This window comes from Leptonotus elevatus, chromosome 2 (assembly GCF_054856555.1).
Source record: "Leptonotus elevatus isolate MCC_2025b chromosome 2, RoL_Lele_1.0, whole genome shotgun sequence".
Taxonomy (NCBI): Eukaryota; Metazoa; Chordata; class Actinopteri; order Syngnathiformes; family Syngnathidae; genus Leptonotus; species Leptonotus elevatus.
Window position 1 is genome coordinate 19,669,933 of NC_141240.1, and position 20,855 is coordinate 19,690,787.

Here is a 20,855-nt window from a genome sequence, read left to right on the forward strand (position 1 = left end):
GACTTTTCAATAGTTTCTACCCGGACCTCGTAGCTGTACGCCTTTGAAATGGCAGCCAACATAGAGCAAATTTTTCAAGATTTTATTTTGAATAAAATACGAGAAATTGAAGACCAGAATGTCGACAAAACGTATGTCAAGATTTAGTGTTGCATGCACCATAGCTAGACAAATGTCGCAAATAAACTGTCGCAATTAAAGTCCGAACAGGTTCGGTTTGAGCAAAAAAGTGGCCGCTAAATGTATTTTACGCTTGTCTATCCTGCCTAAACGTAATAGCACTACATAACAGCATACCGGTGGGTTCTAAAGTGAAGTATATACAAACTAATGACGGTCTGGTTGTATTCAGTCCTGTCTTCAGAACGCGTACTGTGTCAATGGAGCTGCTTATTCTTAGAATGCGACATGACATTTTGTTCAAGGTAATACTATAAAGTTTTGATTACAATTGATTGCTGAAATGGTAGTCATTCAAAATATCTTCATTTCTTCGTATTATTAATTATTGAATAAATTACAATGTTTTCAGAACTACACTGCATCCGACAGTGTTTGTTGTTCTGTTTTTAATGTTCTGGTCCCACAAACTCTGATGCTTCATGTAAATGTAATGTAAATAAGTGTGATTATCGTTATATGGACGTAACGTTCGATGCAGACCATGTGTTGGATTTCATTAACGTGTGCCTCACATTTTTCTTATTATCGCCTTGACAGTGCTCCTCCAGGTGTGGCTGCATGCAGTGAAATGATTTCAGAGGATATTAGAGACAAAAATAGTGATAAGACAAGTTCACAGAAGAAACACAAGAAGCATAAAAAACATAAAAGTAAGAAGAAGAAGCGGAAACGAGAGAAGGAGGCAAAAGAGAGCAGTTCCGGTTCTGAGGAAGAATTGGACGCTCCTTCCAGGTAAAACTGACATATTAAATCGCAGCAATCATGCTTCTTTTTCAAAAATGTGAAGTGTTTTTTTTATTTTTTATTTTAAAAAACAACATGGACCATCAGTTTGATGTTCATTGGCTTGTAATATAGATAACAGCATCTAATTTCATGCAATTACTGTGGCAATTCAGCACCTTCTTGCACGATTTAACAATGATGTACAAGTGACCTCCCAAGTTGTGTGAGTATGAGTGCCACTACTTATCTATGTTAGAATTGTCCATGTAGAAATGAAGTACATCATCAAACTTCACAATAAACGATCCTAAGTACGTCTGACTCTTGTTGCAACACCAGAATTGAAAATGTGTTGTTTTTAAACTCAGTTTTACCATTTATTGCAGAAAAGGAGCCCCATCAGAGAATGAACAGCCGTGTAAGTGTTTTCTATCCTCTCCATCAACCAGAAGTTTAGCTAGTTTAAAGGTGGAGTCTTTAGTTTTGTCCGTTTGTGTTTGTAAACAACCAATTCATAACTGACTCCTCCCATGGCTCAACCCTCACTCTTCTCGTCAACATTGCGCCTGCCTTCAGCGTTACGAGCCCCACTCTGTGATGGGCTGGAGGGGTAAACATAGACTTTCCGCCCACAAACGTCCCTCTCATGGCAAAACAAAATGGCAAAATACAGGCTGGGGTGGTGGTGGACAATGACAAAATCACCACCACACATTAACAGAAGCCCAGAGGTGTTGATTGAGAAGGATTTCATGTGTATACATCCAGTGTTTAAGAAGTGTTTATTTCTGAGTGAAAACTAAAGACCTCACCTTTAACACTTGGCATTGACTTATTTTAGGTGATCATGCCAGTAGCTCTAGAAGCCACAAGCACAAAGCAGGAAAGAAAAAGAAGAAGAAAAAGAGGCATAAGGCCGAGAGACGAGGAAATTCATCTGATTCTGACACCAAGCAGAGAAAGAGTAACTGTGCTCAAAGCTTGTTGCCAAGGCCATGTGAGGAATTGCCTGATATCGTCCCAAAACAGGTAAAAACATTTAAAAAAGGAAGAAGAAGCTTAATTGGGATCTAACATGAGTGATGATCAAATTAAGTTGTAGTCAAAGTTTGGGGATAACTAACTAGTCTGTGCTCAATCCAGGATAGCTCTAGTGGAGCAAAAGCAGACGAGGGAAAAAGGAGGCGTTCCCGTTCACATTCCTATGGTTCACATTCCAGCCCGGAGAGATGGAGTTCTCGACCTGGCAAGCGAAAATCCAGATCTCGCTCGCGGTCCAGTTCACATGGTCACCACATCTCATCCAGGTACTATGTGCTGAGGGATTTGTGAAATATGTCTAAAAATGCTAAAACAATTGAAAATGTAGTTATTGAAAATCATAACCGTATATCTTTTTTTGATATTCTTGTCTATTCTGTATGCGTCTGTGCGTAGGTCCTTAGACAACAGGAGTGGTTTGGACCCATCCATAGAGTCCAAACACGATTCTGCAAATATACAACTACTCTCTTCAAGTCCTAAAAGAAGGGACATACTAGAACTGCAGCGTTTAGACCATAATCACGAGCCAACAGAGGCCACAACAGAGACCAGCAGAGACAATTCAGGTACACATTTTTCATGGCCCTGTCCAATATGGATGGATGGACCGATCAATGTCTTTCTTTCTTTCTTTCTTTCTTTCTAAATGAGGATTTGTCATTTAGCTTTTAATAGTGTTAATATTAGTTTTATTTTTTTTAAATGTGGATTATTTGTTTTGTGCAAGAACAAACAAGTCACAAGAAATGTGTAATAAAATAAAAGTAAACTGCAATTTCAAATCTTCTTTGTTTTTTTATTCCGTATGGCTGTGCAGTTATACAGAAATAAAAATACATTTAAATTAAACCCTGAAAGCTCAGGTATAAAATTAATTGACAAAGATAACTAAGGATATTTTTGCTTGAATTATAATAAGTTTTAGTTAACTGTATAAACGTAAAATGTAGTTTTACCATCCCCTGCTCTTATGGTCACCCTAAAACTATTCCTTGATTGTGGTTTAATGTTCCAGCTGCAGATTTTGCTGCAATTCCATCCGTGCCAAATCGATCCAGTCAGTCACTTCAGACTGGTGAGCCCGTCGAGCCACAGCTGCAGGCATCAAAACACTATTCAGCCAGTGCAAAGAAATCCCCTGAAAAAAAAAGGCGTAAGTCACCCAAGTCTCCATCAAGGAGCAAAGACGAGAAGTCAGCTAGGAAGCAGAAGAGATCTCGCTCACCTTATAGGACTCGCAGGACGAGGTCCAGATCCAGGTCTCGATCCAGATCCAAGAGTTCTTCAAGAAGGAGGCGATCCCGGTCGAGGTAGGTCTCCCGTCTGTTCGAGAGTATTTGTTGTGGTCGCAGTAATAAAATACTACATGTGGTCTGTGCAGGTCCAGAAGCCGAAGGTCACGAAGGTCACGTTCTTTGTCTCGAGATGGAAGGCGGCGAGGGACTTATAGCCAGAGGGACCGCTGGAAACGAGAGCCAAGCAGCTCGCCTGAGCTCATACTCCGCAAAAAAAGATCCCCGACACGGAAACATGACAGCCCTCAACGAATCAGTGAGCTAGGTCAGCTATAACAAATTAGCTTTATGCATTACCTTCATTTCTACACAGTTGCCACTTATGTCTGCTGCATGCAGCGCGACACAGCCAAACCTGATTGTAATGAACAATCAGAAGCAAAAAATTCAGTCGCCGACTATTTATAGCCGCACATTAACCTAAAATGTCCTAACACATGTAATATACTCTGAAATAACATAGGAATTAAGTCAGAATGTTAAATAACGGATTCATAGTTTTTCCCCCAAAATATTTTTATGAGAGTAAAGTATTTTTTTCAAAGATTTTTTATTGTCTTATTATAGTCTTACAAGAAGGAAGATGTAATTTCTCGTGGTAAAAAGTTATAATCTTTTGAGAATGAAGTCACAATTTTCAAGATAAAACTAGAAATATAAATGAATATTTAAGTTATGTTTTACAGCACTGTGTTACAACTTTAGTTGTTGATAAAGTGCTTTACAAAAAAAGTTGAGTTGAGATGAAGTTATGTAAAAAAAAAAATCAAGTTTAACAAGGGAACAAAGTCACATTTTGAAAATACTATTTTATTCTTATAATATTCTGTTCTTTATTCTGCAAAATAAGCCTTTATTCTCTAAGAAGTGGGATCATATTCTAGTAATAATGTGCCTTTTGCCCTAAAAAGAAAACTAAATTTATTCACAGGAATTCTTAATCAAAATTATAATTGGGGCTGTGTCCGTATGTGCACGCTATTTCACATATAATGCACCACTGTAGGGTCACACCATTTTGTAGGGGTGTCCGAATGCCCCCCCCCCAAATGTAGGGCACTCAAACGTACCCACAATGCAATTGGAAAAGTAGTGAACATCGATGGTCACTCAACCGGTTAATATATAGACCACGATGCATTGCGGGCAGGAAAATAAAATGGCGCAAAGCGAGCGCGAGCATCAAAGTGATACATTAACTCTATGATAAGGAAATAATTCATTCATTTTAATTCAAAATATGTCCAACTAAGGAATTTTTCAAAAGAAAGTTTCAAAACATTTTTATTCACAATAAATAGTAGGCGATCTTAAAGTGTCGAGCAGCAAGTAGTGCGCTTGCGGTCCAAATCGCCAAACAGAATGAGTGTACTATATATTTGGCTAATATATTGCGTGGGACTCTATAGTGAATGAGGCTTTCGTGAATAAGGGTGGACATTCGGACACAGCCAAAGTTTTATTAGCCCCAGAGCTAAGGTAGGGAGGAGTAATTGGTTTGTGTTTTTTGGCATGCTGGTCCCCATATGTAGAGATGCTTTTTTTGTCTTTTTAAATAATCCAGCAATGACAAAATAATTTTGCGGACCTCAAGTTTCAACTCATGGACTTTGCCGCTATGGTCGGTACCCCAGTGGAGTTCCCAAAAGTGGTACAGTTTGGAATTTGTTTATATCCCTTGAAAAGGTCACAAAGATGGCACAGTAATTGAATTGTACCGCTTGGTGGAAACATGGCTTTTATGTTCCCTTCAGGCAAAGAGCAGCTGTTGGAAATTGCCAAGGCCAACGCAGCTGCTATGTGCGCCAAAGTGGGTATGTCCATCCCCGCCAGCTTGAGAAGCTCCATGCTGCCGTTGACGTTTCCCGGCATGGCCATGAATGCTGCTATGACGGCAGGTAAGAATGTTGCTTGGAGGAATCATGTGAACGTTTCAACAGTAGTAGATGATTCCCTGTGTTTACTTTACAGCCACCATGACCGCTGCCTTGTCCAACATCAGCACCTTGTCCTCGCTGCTGCCACTGCCCACCATAACCAACAAACCTCCTGGTGCAAACCTATCCAGCACCATAAATGCGGCATTGGAGGAAGTGAAAAAGAAAGTAGCAAAGCAGGCCAACAGCATCAGCATTAAGGAGTTCACAGATGTAAGTACGCAGATTGGAGAGTGTCAACAATATTGCAGACTTGGTTATAAGCAAATGATAGTCTGTTACGTTTTTTGATTATATTATTTAAGGAAGGCTTCTCTAACTTTTGGGGTACAGGGAGCCCTTGCAGGGAGGGGTGAGATTTGTTCAATTACCTCCTCTTAATCTGAATGCCAATTAAACCTTGTGCACCCCAGAATTCCATGGGATTAAAAAAAAAAACATTTAAATATTCATTGGTTTAATATATATCCATGACCAGTTTCATAGAAAAGAACTTGACCAAATACGGTTGAACTCTCTGAAGTCCCTGGACCCCAATTTGAGAACCAGAGATTTGATCATTTAATCCTACATATTGTCACTCTTAAAATGTGTTTTATTTGAACTCGTAGCAAAATTGTTACCTCTGATTGCAGCAATGTGTGTTTGTATTTCTAGAAGTGCAAGATGATTGTGGACAGCAAAGGTGAGCTGCCGGTGGCAGTGCCTCATGTGCCGGTCGAGGAGGACGACGCGAAACCATTTGGGGGATTGGTTCTGCGTGAACATAAGGCCATCAGCTTCAACCTCAGTGTAATATGCACTCACACTTCGCAAATGGACAATATGTAATGATTACTTCCTCTGCCCATGCTCCGCCTGTCAAGTAAATGGTTCTTTAATAATTCTGCTTTTAGCTTGAAAATAAAATAGCATCTTTTGTGGATGGAATTGAAAAGTCCTCGTGGCAGCATGAAGCACTGATTTCCCCTTTGAAAATTCTTTCAAAGTAAATTCACAATGTCCGTTACTTCAAATGGGACTCATTAGTGGGAAAATAACACTAACATGTTCACCTTCAGAACACGACCGTGCGACCTGCAGCCCGAAGTGATGCAGGCATGGCAAAAGAATTTCCCGTCTCTTCAGGATCTCAACATCGTAAAAAGGTCTCCATGAAAAATTTACAGTGGCTTGTGATGGCTGTTTTCTTTTGTTTTACATTCTAAGTGATGCAGCGTGTGCTATCCAGGAAAGTAAGACATTGGACGCCTATGGAGATTGGGTTCCAGTGGAAAAAACGTCAGATGAGACAAAGCCCGCCGTTCCCAAGGCAGCAGCCATCTCATCGGCAGGTACCAGTGAGACTTTGAAAGCCGCAGAGTTGCCGGGGACGGCCGAGGCATCGGCGACAGATGACGATAGCGTGTTTCCTGGTCCGCCACCGCAGGTTGAGTTACTGCGAATTAACATGCTGTCCGGTTGCACAAACGGCACATTTGTCGAACATCTTTCATCTTTGCAGCCAGTCGACATCTCTCAGGCTGTGAGCGAGAGGATCAAAGCTCAGAAACGATTGGCCGAGAACCCGTATGACGTCAACGCCATTTGCATGCTTAGCCGGGCCCAAGAGCAGGTAGTAGATGTTCATTGTTGTATTTTTCAATTGTAATTTATTATAATCCCTCTTATATTACTAATACGGTTGCAAACGTGTACGGGAATTGTCAAAGTTTGAAGGTTGACTTTTAATAGGAAACATAGGTGTGAGAAGAATTGTTTTAACCGTGACTCAATCAGATTTCATTCAAGCACAGCTGAGTATGAAGAGTCACTGCGTGAAAGGGTTGAGCAAAAATGTATAGGCTTGAGGGAAGATGCTTTTTTAAAATGGACTTTTGTGGAAGAAAAGGGGCTCTTTTCATGTAATGTTTTGAATTGGACTTTGTGAGTATTTTTGGATTGGGGATGATGATTTTTGCTAATTTTTTAATGGATTAGGTCGCGGGAGAATGAGACATGTAACTGAACATTTCTGCTTTTGTTTTTCAATGAAATAATTCATTGTTCGGTAAATTTTTCAAAACTTTCAACCAACTCTGAAATGCCATGCTTTTTCATTTTATTTTGCATGGATGTCTTCTTGTGACAAAACCAAGTCTTGGTATTCATGCTTGTTATTTCCAAAATTCTGCCTTTTAACTTCCCATCCAAATTTACCAGAAACTTGGGTGGCAGTTCACTAGAAAATTTCCACCACATTGCAACCCTACTTTTTTTTTTTTTTGCACATTAGATAGAGAACCAGGTCCTGCATTCAGTCATCCTTCCTGTCTGCGTTTTTATATGTAAGAAAATAGTCATGATGTTAGTCATATTTGTACCATGACTGCAAGTCTAAGATGTTAATCTTCATATAATAATAATAATAATAATAATAAATGTAATTTATCAGCGCCTGTCATGACTCCCAAGGACACTTTACAGGGCAGACTAAACTAAACTAAGACAATTAAAAGCAAACCCCCAAATTAGGGCAGAGAAAAAATATTTAAAAAAAATAAAAATACTAAAATAAAAAAATATAAAAAGGTGTAAAATCAATACAGTAAAAGAGAAGACTGGCAGGAAACGTGAAGTGGAGTAGACAGTCCGGAACAGGTGTGTTTTGAGTCTTGATTTGAAGGAGGAGATAGATTCACTGTTTCTGAGGTCCGGTGGCAGAGTGTTCCAGAGCTGGGGGGCAGAGCGACTGAAGGCTCTGCCCCCCATGGTGCTGAGGCGGGCTGGGGGAACAGAGAGATGAATGGAGGAGGAGGATCTGAGCGAGCGAGCAGGGATGGACACTTGTAGGAGAGCAGACAGGTAGGGAGGGGCGAGGTTGTGGATAGCTATGTAGGTGGACAGGAGAAGTTTGTAACTGATGCGATATTTCACAGGGAGCTATATTATTCACTATGTGGAAGTATCTATTGTACATGTAGTGGAGTTACATAAATGGATAGTGAATGGAATCAATGATGAGCATAATTTATACTGTATTGTATTTACAATTACCTGTCATACAGTTTAAGAAGAGCGGTTTAAAGCAGGGTGAGCGGTATGAGAGAGAGAGAGTAGTACATTGTTATAAGTTAGTATATTTACTCTTGAGACACAAACAATGGCTTTATGCCATTACATAATTGATTATCAAAAGAGTTGTTGATTAATTTGGTGACCAATTAGTTGTTGATTAATAATTTATTTTGACAACTCAACTGGTGAAGTGCAGATATTTTCTTTAGTTTGCAACTCTCACAAAAAAGACACACACAAGTCACTGGGCTGCCGTGCTTGTATACGAATTACCCTAGCATCGAACGATATGCTATTTGAGCTCATCTTTAATTATCCTTTAACAGGTAGATGCGTGGGCCCAATCCAACACTGTTCCTGGTCTTTTCACGGGCTCCACAGGAGCTCAGATCCTCACCTCGGAGGAGCTGTCCAACAGTGGCCCACAGGCTTGGCTGAAGAAGGTAAACGATGCAACACAATTTTACCTTAAACTAGTGCTTCTCAATTACTTGCTGTTACTCCCTCTCCCAAGGAAGCGTAAAATATTTTGTGCCCTTCCAAGTCTCCACTGCAACTATGAATAGTATATTTGTCTACAAAATTGTTATAATTACACCTATGCATTACATTGTATCCTTATGAACATTAAAGAAAACAAAAACTAAATATTGATAAACATACAACAAAGAATAACCTAATTACTATGTGTGCATTTCTTTGTCTCGCCTTTAGGGTTTGTTCACTGCACTTCATATTTTCTGCTCTGTGCTGTGTGTGCGTATGCTGTGTTAAAACAACAACAACAAACAATCAAAAAACACCTTAGAGACTCTGACAATGAGAGTTCCACTGCCACCTACTGTAGTTTATGTGCAATTACATTTTACTCTTGTATTTTTTTTTTAAACGCACTCCCTGGGGTCATCCCAAGCATCGTTCCCCCTATAACATTTGAATTTGTTGAGCACGCAGACACAATGCTTCACAAAGACTACAAATCTTATGCCTTTGCTGTCTTATGCCTTAACCCTGATATGTCTTGGTTTAGGACCAATTCCTCAGGGCAGCGCCAGTATCAGGCGGCGTAGGGGAATTTTTGATGAGAAAGATGGGCTGGAGGGCAGGAGAAGGCCTGGGGCGGAACCGTGAAGGCACCGTGGAGCCGATTATCATTGACTTCAAAGTGGACCGCAAAGGTCAGGATGTCCTGCAGTACTTCTTTCATTCTTGAGATGAAAGGTGATTTTAAAAAAAGTATCTGTTTTGATTCAGGACTGGTTGCAGAAGGAGAGAAGCCACAGAAACCAACCGGGGGGCTGGTGGTAACCAAGGACCTCATGGGTAAATAGAAAAACAAAACAAAACATGGCACATTTATTGATAATTGTCCACTCCCCTTTTGTTGTGGTTATGTAATACCTCCTAAGATCACTAAGTGGCTGCAATAGATAACTGGAAATGTATCATGAGAACATGCACACACTGACAAAATGGTGGTTGCTGGAGTAATATGGTACATTTAAAAAGTACTGAAAATTAACTAATGAAAATCCAGCACTATTGTATTTTAATGGTCTAAAACCCTATGCTTCTAGACCTCATTTTATTGTATGCGTTCTATACAGGCAAGCACCCGGTGTCGGCTCTTATTGAATTGTGCACTAAAAAACGGATGACGCAGCCTGACTTCATCATGGTTCACCATAGCGGTCCGGACCACCGCAAGAATTTCCTCTTCAAGGTAGATCCCTTTTCCCATTTGCACTCTCACTTGGTTTCTGTTGGCTGGCTAGTCTTTCTCATCAATGCATTGTGTACTCACCAGGTCACGGTGAATGGTGCGGACTATCAGCCACAAACAGCCAGTCCCAACAAGAAACATGCCAAGGCCATGGCGGCAACTGTGGCACTGCAGGCTCTTGGAGAGGTAATATGAATACCCAGGTCTCAATGAACATGATGGGAGGACATCCCTAAGCATAGCAAATACTCTAACATTTTCCTTGTGGTGTTTTCAAATTCCAATTTCAATCTCAGTCCTCCTGCTAATAGAGGAAACCTGAGAGTAATCAACACTGACCTAAAATTCTTTATAAGTGCCTATAGATGCCACAAGATGGCAGCAAATCCCTTTTTTTCGACAAGGCTATGGCCTGACTAAATGAAGCTCCTTCTCTCGCGTCAATGTCATTTTGCTCCTTGGCAGCAAGATGCCACAAGATGGCGCCAAAGTTTCATAGATAATTATACAGGGCTTTGGCCTGAGCACAAAATACAGATTAGGTGAGGTTTTTTTTCTTTGCTACAAAAAACTCTAAAGTTAAGACTTCATTCACACTTTCTTACGACTTGCACATAGAGTTCCCTCCAAAAGTATTGGAATGACAAGGTCATTTCCTTTGTTTTTGTTGTATACTGGGTTTCAGATCAAAAGATAAATATTAGACAACATTTCAGAATTCCAGCTTTTATTTCATGGTATTTGCATCTCGATGTGTTAAACAACTCAGGACAGAGCACCTTTTGTTTGAAGCCACTCACTTTTCCAGGGAGCAAAAGTATTGGAACAGATATTATGAAATTAACTTGCAGTCAATTTAATATTTGCTGGCATAGCCCTTTTTTGCAATGACTGCATCAAGCCTGCAATCCATTGACTTGACCAGACGGTTGCGTTCTTCATTTGAAATGCCTCTTTCAGTTCTTATTGGTTTCTGGGGGGGTTCGCCCTTTAGTCTCATCTTTAGAAGATAAAATACATGTTCTATTGGGTTAAGGTCTGTTGATTGACTTGGCCAGCCAGTCTAAGACCTTCCACTTTCCCTTGATAAAGTATTTTGTTGTGTTAGCAGTGTGTTTGCCATTCCAACACTTACGCAGGGGATTGTATGCTATTTACTCATAACTCGGTCATAAACCGAGGGTCCCCTGTATCATGAATTCGATGCTACTGTCATCTTTCAAGGAACAACTTAGCCATATTTCACACACAGAGGTTCAGAATGAGTGACTGTGCGGTGTTTGTGCAATATCACCTCAGGAAACGTGTGGGAGTTGAAGCACTCACACCCCCTTGCATCTGCTACATCATCCATAGCTGGGTTTTGTGTGTGTGTGTGTGTGTGTGTGGTGTGTGTTCACCAGGTTCCCGTTGATGGACCTGGACTCTATACCGGTCCTGTCTTCACGGCCGCTTCCACCGGCCCCCTTTTCTCCACATAGATGCCGAGCAGTCAACTGGTTATGTGACCATTGTTCTTGTCTCCTCATTTTCAGTCTCTTTAAGTTATACAGTACTGTATAAAAGCCACTATTAGATTTGTTGTTTTACCTACAATGACCATATACCGTATAACTAAAAGGTATCTACTTCCTGCGTCATGGAGGATGACGAACAGACTGGAGGTGCTGTTTTGATTTTGGATTAAGAATTTGAAATGGATTTAAGAGTATCACACTTATCCATATGTTCGGAAAAATGGAAATGGTTCTTTTCTCAGGTTACAAATAAGTAATGACGATACTAATCTGTTCAATGAATGGATTTCTACAATGATTCAGAGGGATTGTCCCACGCTGTTGTCAAATTTATAAATGAAATATGACATCCACTACACAGAGACTAAAATTTGGTCTACTTTTGCTGACCAAATTCACAAACACGCGAGACTGACTCTTGCCCCGGCACGAAAATTGAGATGCGGACATTTTTACGGCGAGCACACGTGCGGAAATCTACAAAAAATAGAGCCCTATGTCTCCAGTTTTCATGTTTAACTGCTGTTGTAGGGGGCAAAGGTAGTGGTGGCCTTTTGCACAGTGCTGTATATTGACAACATGAGGTTGAAGTCATGCAACTTGGGAAAGACTTTAAAATTAAACACCAACAAGGATTGTGAAATAGTCTCAGCCAATAGCTATGTATAGTATCGTTGTAGTACAGACAACAGATTGTTATGCATACTCATGCACTGTGTATGAAAAATAAAATTATTTATGTCACATAACTCACATAGTGGAGGAATTGTGTGTTTTGGGGCCGTCCTGTGACTGGCCTGTACTGCTAGGACCAAGATGGAGGCAGCTACACTTAAATGCAGGTAGGAAACCTGAACTTTTCTATTGTGTGTTTTAGGGGTGGGGGGGGCCGTATTCGGAACAGGTTCCAATTTTAATGTAGAAGCAGACCAGGAGGGGGCAGCACTTTATTACCTTGTAATTTTAGAAATCGTTCAAAATGACACTCAAGCACAAGAGTGCACACACACACGCACAGGAACTAGTCTAGTGGGTTGTGTAAGAAGATAATGGCTTGAGCCAAAATCAGCCCACTTCAATGCAGGACACGTGGCGTGCGTGCGTGCGTGTGGAGTCGAGTGAAAATAGTACATTACAGGTTTTGCTTTTTCTTCCTATTACAAGTTCTCATTTTAGAAACATCGTGGACTTGCGTCATGATTCAAACTGTATCATCAGGTGTGCTGCAGGAAATGATCCCATTTTGACTTTTAAATGTGCCAAAATGATTTGCTACCAATGCTGTATCTTGGTTCAATCTACCTATGCCAGTATTAGAACGTAACAGTCTGACAGAACAACTAAATGCTGTTCCGCTACATGGCAAAAAGTACAATTATGTGTTTATATGTCTCAAAGTTTGCAACTCTATTTGTATGTGAAAACAATTTCACTGTTGAAATGAATTGAAATGATGTGAATCCTTTCCATGTTTTTAATATAGAAAATTATCAATCTCGGTCAGTAAAGGCACAAATATGAAATGGTATTCCAATAGATGGCAGAAGGTGCAATTAACTGATATAGGCCTACGCACTTGTTGTTGTTCATACAACAGAATAATAACTTTTTGTTCAACTAAACATGTCCGCATTTCACACTGAACAAATACTTTGAGACAAGATCGTTATTTCGCTATATATATATACAGTACTTTGGTGACATTTTTGTTTGGTTGGGTGCTGTGTTTTTCTAATGTAAATATGTGCCTTGGCTCAATAAAGGTTGTGAAGCTCTAGTGTAGTGGTTCCATTTTTGTGTGTCACTGACGGTGTAGTGGTACATTTTTTCTTTATTATTTTTAAGTGACTGATGGTGAAGAGCTGTCACTCGCATGGCTGCCTTCCGTGCAGACAGCGTGGGTTCAGTTAGTTCCCACTCCGCAGATGGATTTGTAGATACATAGATAAATGTTTTCATAAGCTTAACCCTCCGATAAACTCAATAATGGTGTAATGATGTACGTCAAATTGTATTTTAATTAAATCTAAATTGTTTTGAAGTGCATCTTAGAACCGATTTCTGTTTCTCTTCATGGACGCCTCCCCTTTAATTGGATTAATTAACATATTACTAATACGTTAAATAACTTTACAGCCGCTGTCACTTCAAAGCTTATATGATATCATATTAGCTTTGAAGTGACAGCGGCTGTAACTGTAATGTCAGGGCAGGCCAAGCCGGGAAGCAGCTGCTTAGGGCCTAGCAGCCACTAGGGGGCACCCAAACTTAGGCAACTTGATATTTGGAATATCTGTTAATATTATTACATATGATTAAAACGGACTTGTTTTCTACTAAGCAGCAAAGTGAACCAGTGTTTCGCATTTCTGCCTCACAGTTCTTTCCATACTTGCAATTATTATGTGTGTTAGCTCAATTGAAGAGTAAGACTCAAACTTGTCGCTCGGTGAAAATGTGAATGTTGTATGCTCTATGCAGATGTGCCAAAAGTACTCTGTACTGTAGAAGTACATCAATTGGGGGGTGGGGGTGGTACTGGTAGTTCCTGGAAGTTGAGGTCTCTTCTTCTTCTGTCTCATCTTTTGACATTTTCTGAAGAAGTTCTTCAAAGACATTTGCTTTTTAGCCTACTCATTTTTGGTAGCTTGTGGCAGCGGTTTGACGTGTACAGACACACAGGTGGATAATCCCTCGGGATAATCTTTTAGAGACATCCAACAACCGGGCTTCTGCCGACTGTGATTGTGAGGGGGGATTCTCAAATTAATGACAGGTCCACTATAGCTAACATACATTTGACTTTCAAAAGAGTGCATCTGTGACATGAATTAGAGGAACAGAAAAGTCAATCAATTAGCCAGTCCCTCATTGATCATGTTAACAACCTGAAAATCCACCACATTGATTTTTGCGTCAATTGTTGAAATGTAAACTATGGCCAGTGTTTCGTCTGTCTGCCTTTGACACAATTTACCTTATAGAATCTTCCTTTTCGAATGATATGTCACATAAACTGCTGTGGTAGATAAGAAGGCTAAATCCTTTATAGGCAATTTCCTGTGTTTTCTCAATCGCTCTACCTTTGTCAAATCACATGGAGGAGTTTGTAGTGCAATTGAGTTATTTTTATTTTTATGATTAAGTGGATTCAACATTTAAAAGTCAAAATTGACTTTGAGTTACAGTGCAGATAACATCATCTTTCATTACATGTCAAATTGTATAACTTTTTTATCCAAGGTAACTAATGTAATTGCGACTGGCTGAAACGTACTGTATTGTCAAATTGACGTTTGTCTCATTAATAATGAATTACAGATACATTCTTTTGACAAATGATGTCACTTTTGCTATTCATGTGGGGCTTTTAACTATTCAGTTGCAGAACACTAGCGAATTACAGATAGATATCTGAACCTCCTGTCATTTTGACCCATCATTACTCCATAAAGTTACACACGCATACAACTTCATTTTGTCGAGTTAAGGCACAGCAATATGTTGAATTAATCAATTAAAGATATCTCAAATGAATGTAGGTATGGATATCTGAAATGTTATTTTTGACTAGGCAAAACTGAATTACAGATGTCTACAAGACATTGTCAGTAGCTGTGAAATGCTTGCCATCATTTTTTGCCACAGTGTGAGGTCATGGTAAATAAAATTTAACCGCCATTCAGTATACTTTTGCAGTGACTCATTTCAACAAGTGTTTGTTTTTAAAGAGCTACTTGACTCATTGAACACTTTTCAGCAGTAAAAAGCTTTATCCGAAATTAATTTGGTAACTTTATAATTTTTCATGTACAATTAATATCTTTAAAAACAAATGTTTCCACTTGATGTCGACTGAAGAAGACATCACCTGTGCTGAGGGGGAAATAGGTAATAACCAATCACGGCTCATCTGTTTTCTGGGTTTGGTCAGCAAACTGAGCCACAATTGGCCGTTACCTACTTCCTCAGCACAGGTGATGTTATCTTCAGTCGACGGCAAGTAGAAAAAAAATAGTTTTTAAAGGTATTAATTATTCATGAAAAATAATGAAATTATCACAGTAATTAAAGACAAAATATCTTACTGTTGAAAATGGCCTCAATGAGTCAAGTATCCCTTTAAGACTTTCTGTAGTAATGCAGTTTTTAACTGAAATTTTATGCACGTTACATTTGAACTCTATCACTATTTTGAAGCACAAACACATACGTTCATAAGTTCAGTTTTTATATGTTCAAACACATAGTTGACTGATTGAAGGAATAAAGCCCGCCTCATTTTAATCAACAGACAGTTTTTAGATAATACTTAGTGTAAAAAGTTCGAGAACCTCTGTTAAATTGAAGGTGAAGAAGGTGGCAGGTGACGTCACGCGCCCCGTTCTCTCTCCTCGCGCGCAGCGCTCCGCTCCTGCTCATCCACTCCGTGAGAAACCCAGCCACACATGCTTCGCGTCAATATTTTCAAAATTGTATATTTGACTTGTTAGCATTTGCCAGTAGTTCGCCGCACGCGGTTATTCCATCGATTCCTGTCGTAGTCACGCACACGAAGATGAATCATGACAGGTGCGCGCGCTCGATCGGGTCAACTGTCTGCGAAGACTAAGACCGACGCACACAATTAAGGTGGTGTCGAAACAAACAGGCTGGCTCATTCATTTGGCTCGGAGAAAGAAGAGGGAGGGAGAAAAAAAAACAAGCTAATTGAGAAGGAGGAGGACGGACACTGTGGAACTAACCGCCGGACATGCGACATGAGTAACATCAGTGATGGAGTTGGAGGGCTTTTGCCCTTCTGGAACTTCAATGGTGAGTCCGAAACATTCCAAATTCTGACCTTTAACTCTTTAGTGATGACAAGTGGTCCAGTTTGCGCGCGTGGCTTTTCATCCTATACAGTCTTGCGCGAATTGGAGCCACATTATTAGGGCCACTCGCCAAATATATTGTTCGATGGACGCATCAAATGGGCTGCCTTTCCCAAGAAAATATTATTCATGTAACTCATTGAAGTAAAGAAAATATTGGAGACAGCTGTCATTGTGATGTAGTGCAGCAAGCACAACAAATACACCCGTTGTTAAAGACTTCATCACTATACATAGATAGATAGATAGCCTAAATACTAATTTTGTGCAAAATATTGACGCAGCAGAATTGAAGCAATGTGAGATCATTTTCATTGTTTACATTTCCGTTCTAAATCTTGACAGTGAGATGTTTTAGCCTTTAACTGCACTGACGCGCTGCAGAGTTGTGGCACTGCTCTTTGTCTTTGCCGAACTGGAAATGTAATTGTAATCTACACTAAAGATTCCTGAACCATTGAGTCGTGAAAGGCCGTCAGATGTGACAATTCCATTATCCTAAATTACTTAATTGATCTGGAAATTATTTATTTACAAAAAAAAAAAAGCCTCCCTGGAGAGGTGTTCTGGGCATGTCCCACCGGCGGGAAGCCCAGGACACGCTGGAAAGACGATGTCTTTCGGCTGGCCTGGGATCGCCTTGGGATCCCGCCGGAAGAGCTGGTTGAAGTGGCTGGGGAGAGGGAAGTCAGGGCTTCCCTGCTGAAGCTGCTGCCCCCGCGACCCGACCCCAGATAAGCGGTAGATGATGGATGGATACTACCAAAAAAAAAGTGTATATGTTTATCTATCTATGCCAGTGACATATAGTGACAAGCAGAACAATTAAATCTTTTTTAGGTGTGCATCAGTCAATCATTTAAGCATACGGTACAGTACTGCACTGTTCCACCACCGTGAATGGTGAAAATCTGCAAGTAAATGTCAACAACCTAAAATGATTTGTAATTGCTTATTGGTGCCACAAGATGGTGGCACTCTCTCTCCTGGCTTCATTTCAATGTTGGCCCCAAGATGCCACAAAATGGCACCAAAGATATATATATATATATATATATATCAAAACAGCCAACAGGTACGTTTTAAAGCGAATAACAGAGGATTAGTTCCCACTTCCAAAAAATTGCAGCGGTTCACTTTTGTTTGGTGTTATGTACCCATAAAATATCGAAATTGTGCTACTTGAAGAAACACATTTGAGTTGTCTTTGAAGTAGGAGAACTGCGACACGGCCTTCCGAGTCCAAAGTTTGTGCCGCCAATCAGATACAATCGTATGAGCTCACAGTGCTAGAAAACAAAATATCATTACAGTACACTTATTACCAAGACTCCTCCTACTGTGTGTCATGTGATGACTTTTTCCAAAGTGAGCAAAACCGTGGCTACTGCTCATGTTAGTTCTGTTCAACTGAGTGAGGAGAGCAAAGCGGAGAAGAGGAAGAAACATGGCTAGATCAACTAATAGCCTTGAAATTGCAAATGCTCCAAGCTCATTTATGTCAGCACTATGGGAGCATTTCAGCTACCTGGTTGAGAACAGAAATGAAATTTGCAGAGTCGACAAGACCCAGACTATTTGCCGTATATACTGTATATTTGTAGACAGTCCAGCTGCATTCGAGTGTGCAAACGGACGCATAGAAAGCAGTCTCCAAGTGCCCACTTGACAGATCTGTGATTTCCATATTGCCATATTTGTATCCTCCGCCCATGGTCTGCTTGCAGTTCCTTATAAATGTACTTTGTGCTGCCAGGGGTCTCAAGCAAATCAGTTTATTCTTCAACCATGTCATGGACTGTCAGCGCACTTCTTGCACATGACCCTTAAAAAAAAAAAAAAAAAGCCACTCAAAAATATCTAAACTTAGTCCAGCCTGCCCCTGCGCAGATTTATACCACACCTCGTGTCAGACACAAAAATAGAGCCCCTGAGTATAGACCAGTGATTCCCAATTGACCTTTCTGTGCCATTAATTGGTCCAAAAATCTTTCAGTTACTGCCAGTGACATATATTTGATCATCTGTTGATGCCAGTGAGATTTTCCTGCTGTCAAACATATGCTTGGGCTTCATCATAAAGGCTGGGAAACACTGCTCTAGACAACACATGAAAGGTTGGATGAAAAGCATCTTTCTTTCTTCTCCTCCCCAACCTAACGATTGCACCCCCTTCCTACCCCCCCAGCTCCTACGGCCACTTGTTCCTAATTTTACCCCATTTGCATCCTTGTTCCTGCAAAGAAGAAATCCCAGTGGTGGGACTTAAAATGCGAGGCTCACCACCTCTGGTTGAGCCCCAAACATTTTGGTCCTCTGTCATTTTCATTGTTGGAAAGCATAAAGATGTGCAGCAGTTTGAGTGGTTACTAGCATGCATGCCTCACAGTTCTGAGGTTGGTGTTGGAATCTGGGTTCCGACCTTCCCGTGTGGCATTTGCATGTTCGAGCTGTGCTTGCATGGATTTTTTTTCCGGGTAGGCCGGCTTCCTCCCACTTTCTTTCTTTTTTTAATTTTTTATTTTATTTGAACAAATGTTCTCTTTTTTTTCATAAAAAAAAAAACATCCTCCCACTTTCTAAAAGCATACCTTGAAGACTGTAAAATTGCCCATTGGCTTGAATGTGAGTGAATGGTTGGCGACCGGTCCAGGGTGTTACCCAAAGCCAGCTGGGCGAGGCTTCTATGCACCTGCGACCTTATAAGGATAAACGGTATTGAAAATGGATGGTAATATTTCTGTATACACATTTATTTCTGTCTCGGTTATTTGGCAAGTCATTTGAATTCAGTTGTTCTGACATTTGTTGCACCAAGGTTATGTTGTGAACAGGGCTGCAGCAACCGTGGGCCGTGGGGGGGATGTGAGCGTTGCAACACCCACACTTTTCCTGCTGTTATTCAGATTTAGTCATCCCCCTCCACCACCAACCAACCAAACGCACACGCGCCACACACGCACACTTTTTACAGCTTTCTTGTCCTCTTGAAGCGTTGTGGCAAAATACATTTCATACTTGATAGCAACCTGAAGAGGGCGCAATTATTCCAGGTGCTGGAAGAGAATTTAAAGGGATACTTGACTCATTGAACCATATTCAGCGATAAAAAGTTTATATTTTGTCCAGAATTAATTTGATTATTATTTTTCATGTGCAATTAATACATTTAAAAACAAAATTTTCCACTTGCTGTCGACTGAAGATGGCAACACCTGTCACCAATCACGGCTCACCGGTTTTCTGGGTTTGGTCAGCAAAGTGAGCCATGATTGGTCATCAAAAATGACATAACATTAATTATAGACACACTATTATCTTCGTACTGTTGAAATTAGCTCAATGAGTTGTGTCCCTTTAAAACAACAACAAAGGGTAAATACAGTGGTAGCTTGACTTACAACTTTAACTCAAACTCGTGACTCAATTTACTCGTGTATCCAACTAACTTTCCCCATTGAAATGAATTGAAATAAATATGATTAATCTGTTCAAAAATCTGTAGCTGAACCACTTTTTTTGAGGGGACAGAACAGAAATAAAAAAAATAAATGGCATGTTCATTCATTTTAACGAGTTTTTTGACTGCCAAGCATGCACACAGAACTTCAACTACCGCTAGTATCTCTAGTCACCACTGTAACGAAAAGTCTGAAGTTAGGCCACAGACACCTGAAATTAAATTTGGAAGTGCATTTCATGAACAAATAATATCTTAGATATTATTTCAGATAATTTAGATGCGAAGGTTGATGTGCTTTGCAAGACACATATAAGTAAATGTGTACGTTCACTCATTTTCAAATAACTGGGTTACATCTGTGATTTTCACTGAGTACCGCCTCCGTTTTTCAATTGAAAGTATTAAAATATTGAACATGATACATATTTTCAATAATTTCCCAAGTATTGTAAATCATATTTAAGATGTTGAAAATATGCATTTTTATGCCTACCACCCAAAGCTACACAGGGTGGTAGGCAAGATGGAAATCATCAAATCAAGCACTACGGATTGGAGCATTATTGATTAGCTGCAAGGAAGAACACAAAGAGAAACAAATTGCAAGCCAGATCACAATAGATGGCAAACGGGTGCAAGGGGCAGTAGCCATTGACACCAATGGACAGTTAGTGTAGTCAGCTCAGGAAAAACGGACACATCTGACAGCCGATGCAATAAAAGTGAAGGGAGCACGGGTTAAGATTATGATGAAGTTCGATGAGGACTGGAATAGGATATATGTGCTTTGGTTCGTTAGACCTTAAACCCCTGCAGTTAATGCTCTAAATGTCAGAGGTGCGGGCATGGCGGCTGTTTGCAGAGGCCAGCAAAGATGCGGGAGACGTGCTGGGGAACATGAAGATGGCAAATGCAACGAAGGAGCTCAACTGTGGAGGGCAACATGCCACAGCTCTGCTTACTGGGGTTGTGAGGCCAGTAAGAAAGGCGTTGCAGCGGATTAAAATGTCAGAGGGTGTACTATTCGCTTAAGCCG

General features: G+C 40.2%; 2 protein-coding genes across 2 annotated transcripts in view; both read left to right on the forward strand.

The window, feature by feature from the left end:
- The first annotated feature begins 19 nt into the window (after nucleotides 1-19).
- sonb (SON DNA and RNA binding protein b) lies at nucleotides 20-13,259 on the forward strand. Its single transcript, XM_086070190.1, has 20 exons — nucleotides 20-131; nucleotides 721-915; nucleotides 1,296-1,327; nucleotides 1,751-1,938; nucleotides 2,053-2,216; nucleotides 2,347-2,519; nucleotides 2,969-3,263; nucleotides 3,335-3,513; nucleotides 5,003-5,146; nucleotides 5,220-5,398; nucleotides 5,843-5,977; nucleotides 6,247-6,333; nucleotides 6,417-6,614; nucleotides 6,690-6,800; nucleotides 8,569-8,685; nucleotides 9,273-9,420; nucleotides 9,497-9,565; nucleotides 9,850-9,965; nucleotides 10,050-10,151; nucleotides 11,369-13,259. The coding sequence occupies exons 1-20, from the start codon at nucleotides 49-51 to the stop codon at nucleotides 11,444-11,446; spliced, it is 2,793 nt and encodes a 930-aa protein (XP_085926316.1). The 5' UTR covers nucleotides 20-48; the 3' UTR covers nucleotides 11,447-13,259.
- A 2,633-nt stretch (nucleotides 13,260-15,892) lies between these two features.
- chrm4a (cholinergic receptor, muscarinic 4a) overlaps nucleotides 15,893-20,855 on the forward strand; it is a 36,759-nt gene continuing 31,796 nt past the window's right edge. The window contains exon 1 of the mRNA XM_086067692.1: nucleotides 15,893-16,297. Coding sequence (XP_085923818.1) covers nucleotides 16,243-16,297 — 55 coding nt within the window. The 5' untranslated portion in view covers nucleotides 15,893-16,242. The remainder of the gene's footprint in view (nucleotides 16,298-20,855) is intronic.

Excerpts from the sequence above, each read along its gene's own strand:
- sonb (XM_086070190.1), top strand. The coding sequence starts at position 49 with ATGGCAGCCAACATAGAGCAAATTTTTCAAGATTTTATTTTGAATAAA. Across the intron at positions 9,566-9,849 it reads GGTAACCAAGGACCTCATGG|GCAAGCACCCGGTGTCGGCT; the intron begins GTAAATAGAAAA and ends CGTTCTATACAG. Across the intron at positions 9,966-10,049 it reads GCAAGAATTTCCTCTTCAAG|GTCACGGTGAATGGTGCGGA; the intron begins GTAGATCCCTTT and ends TGTACTCACCAG.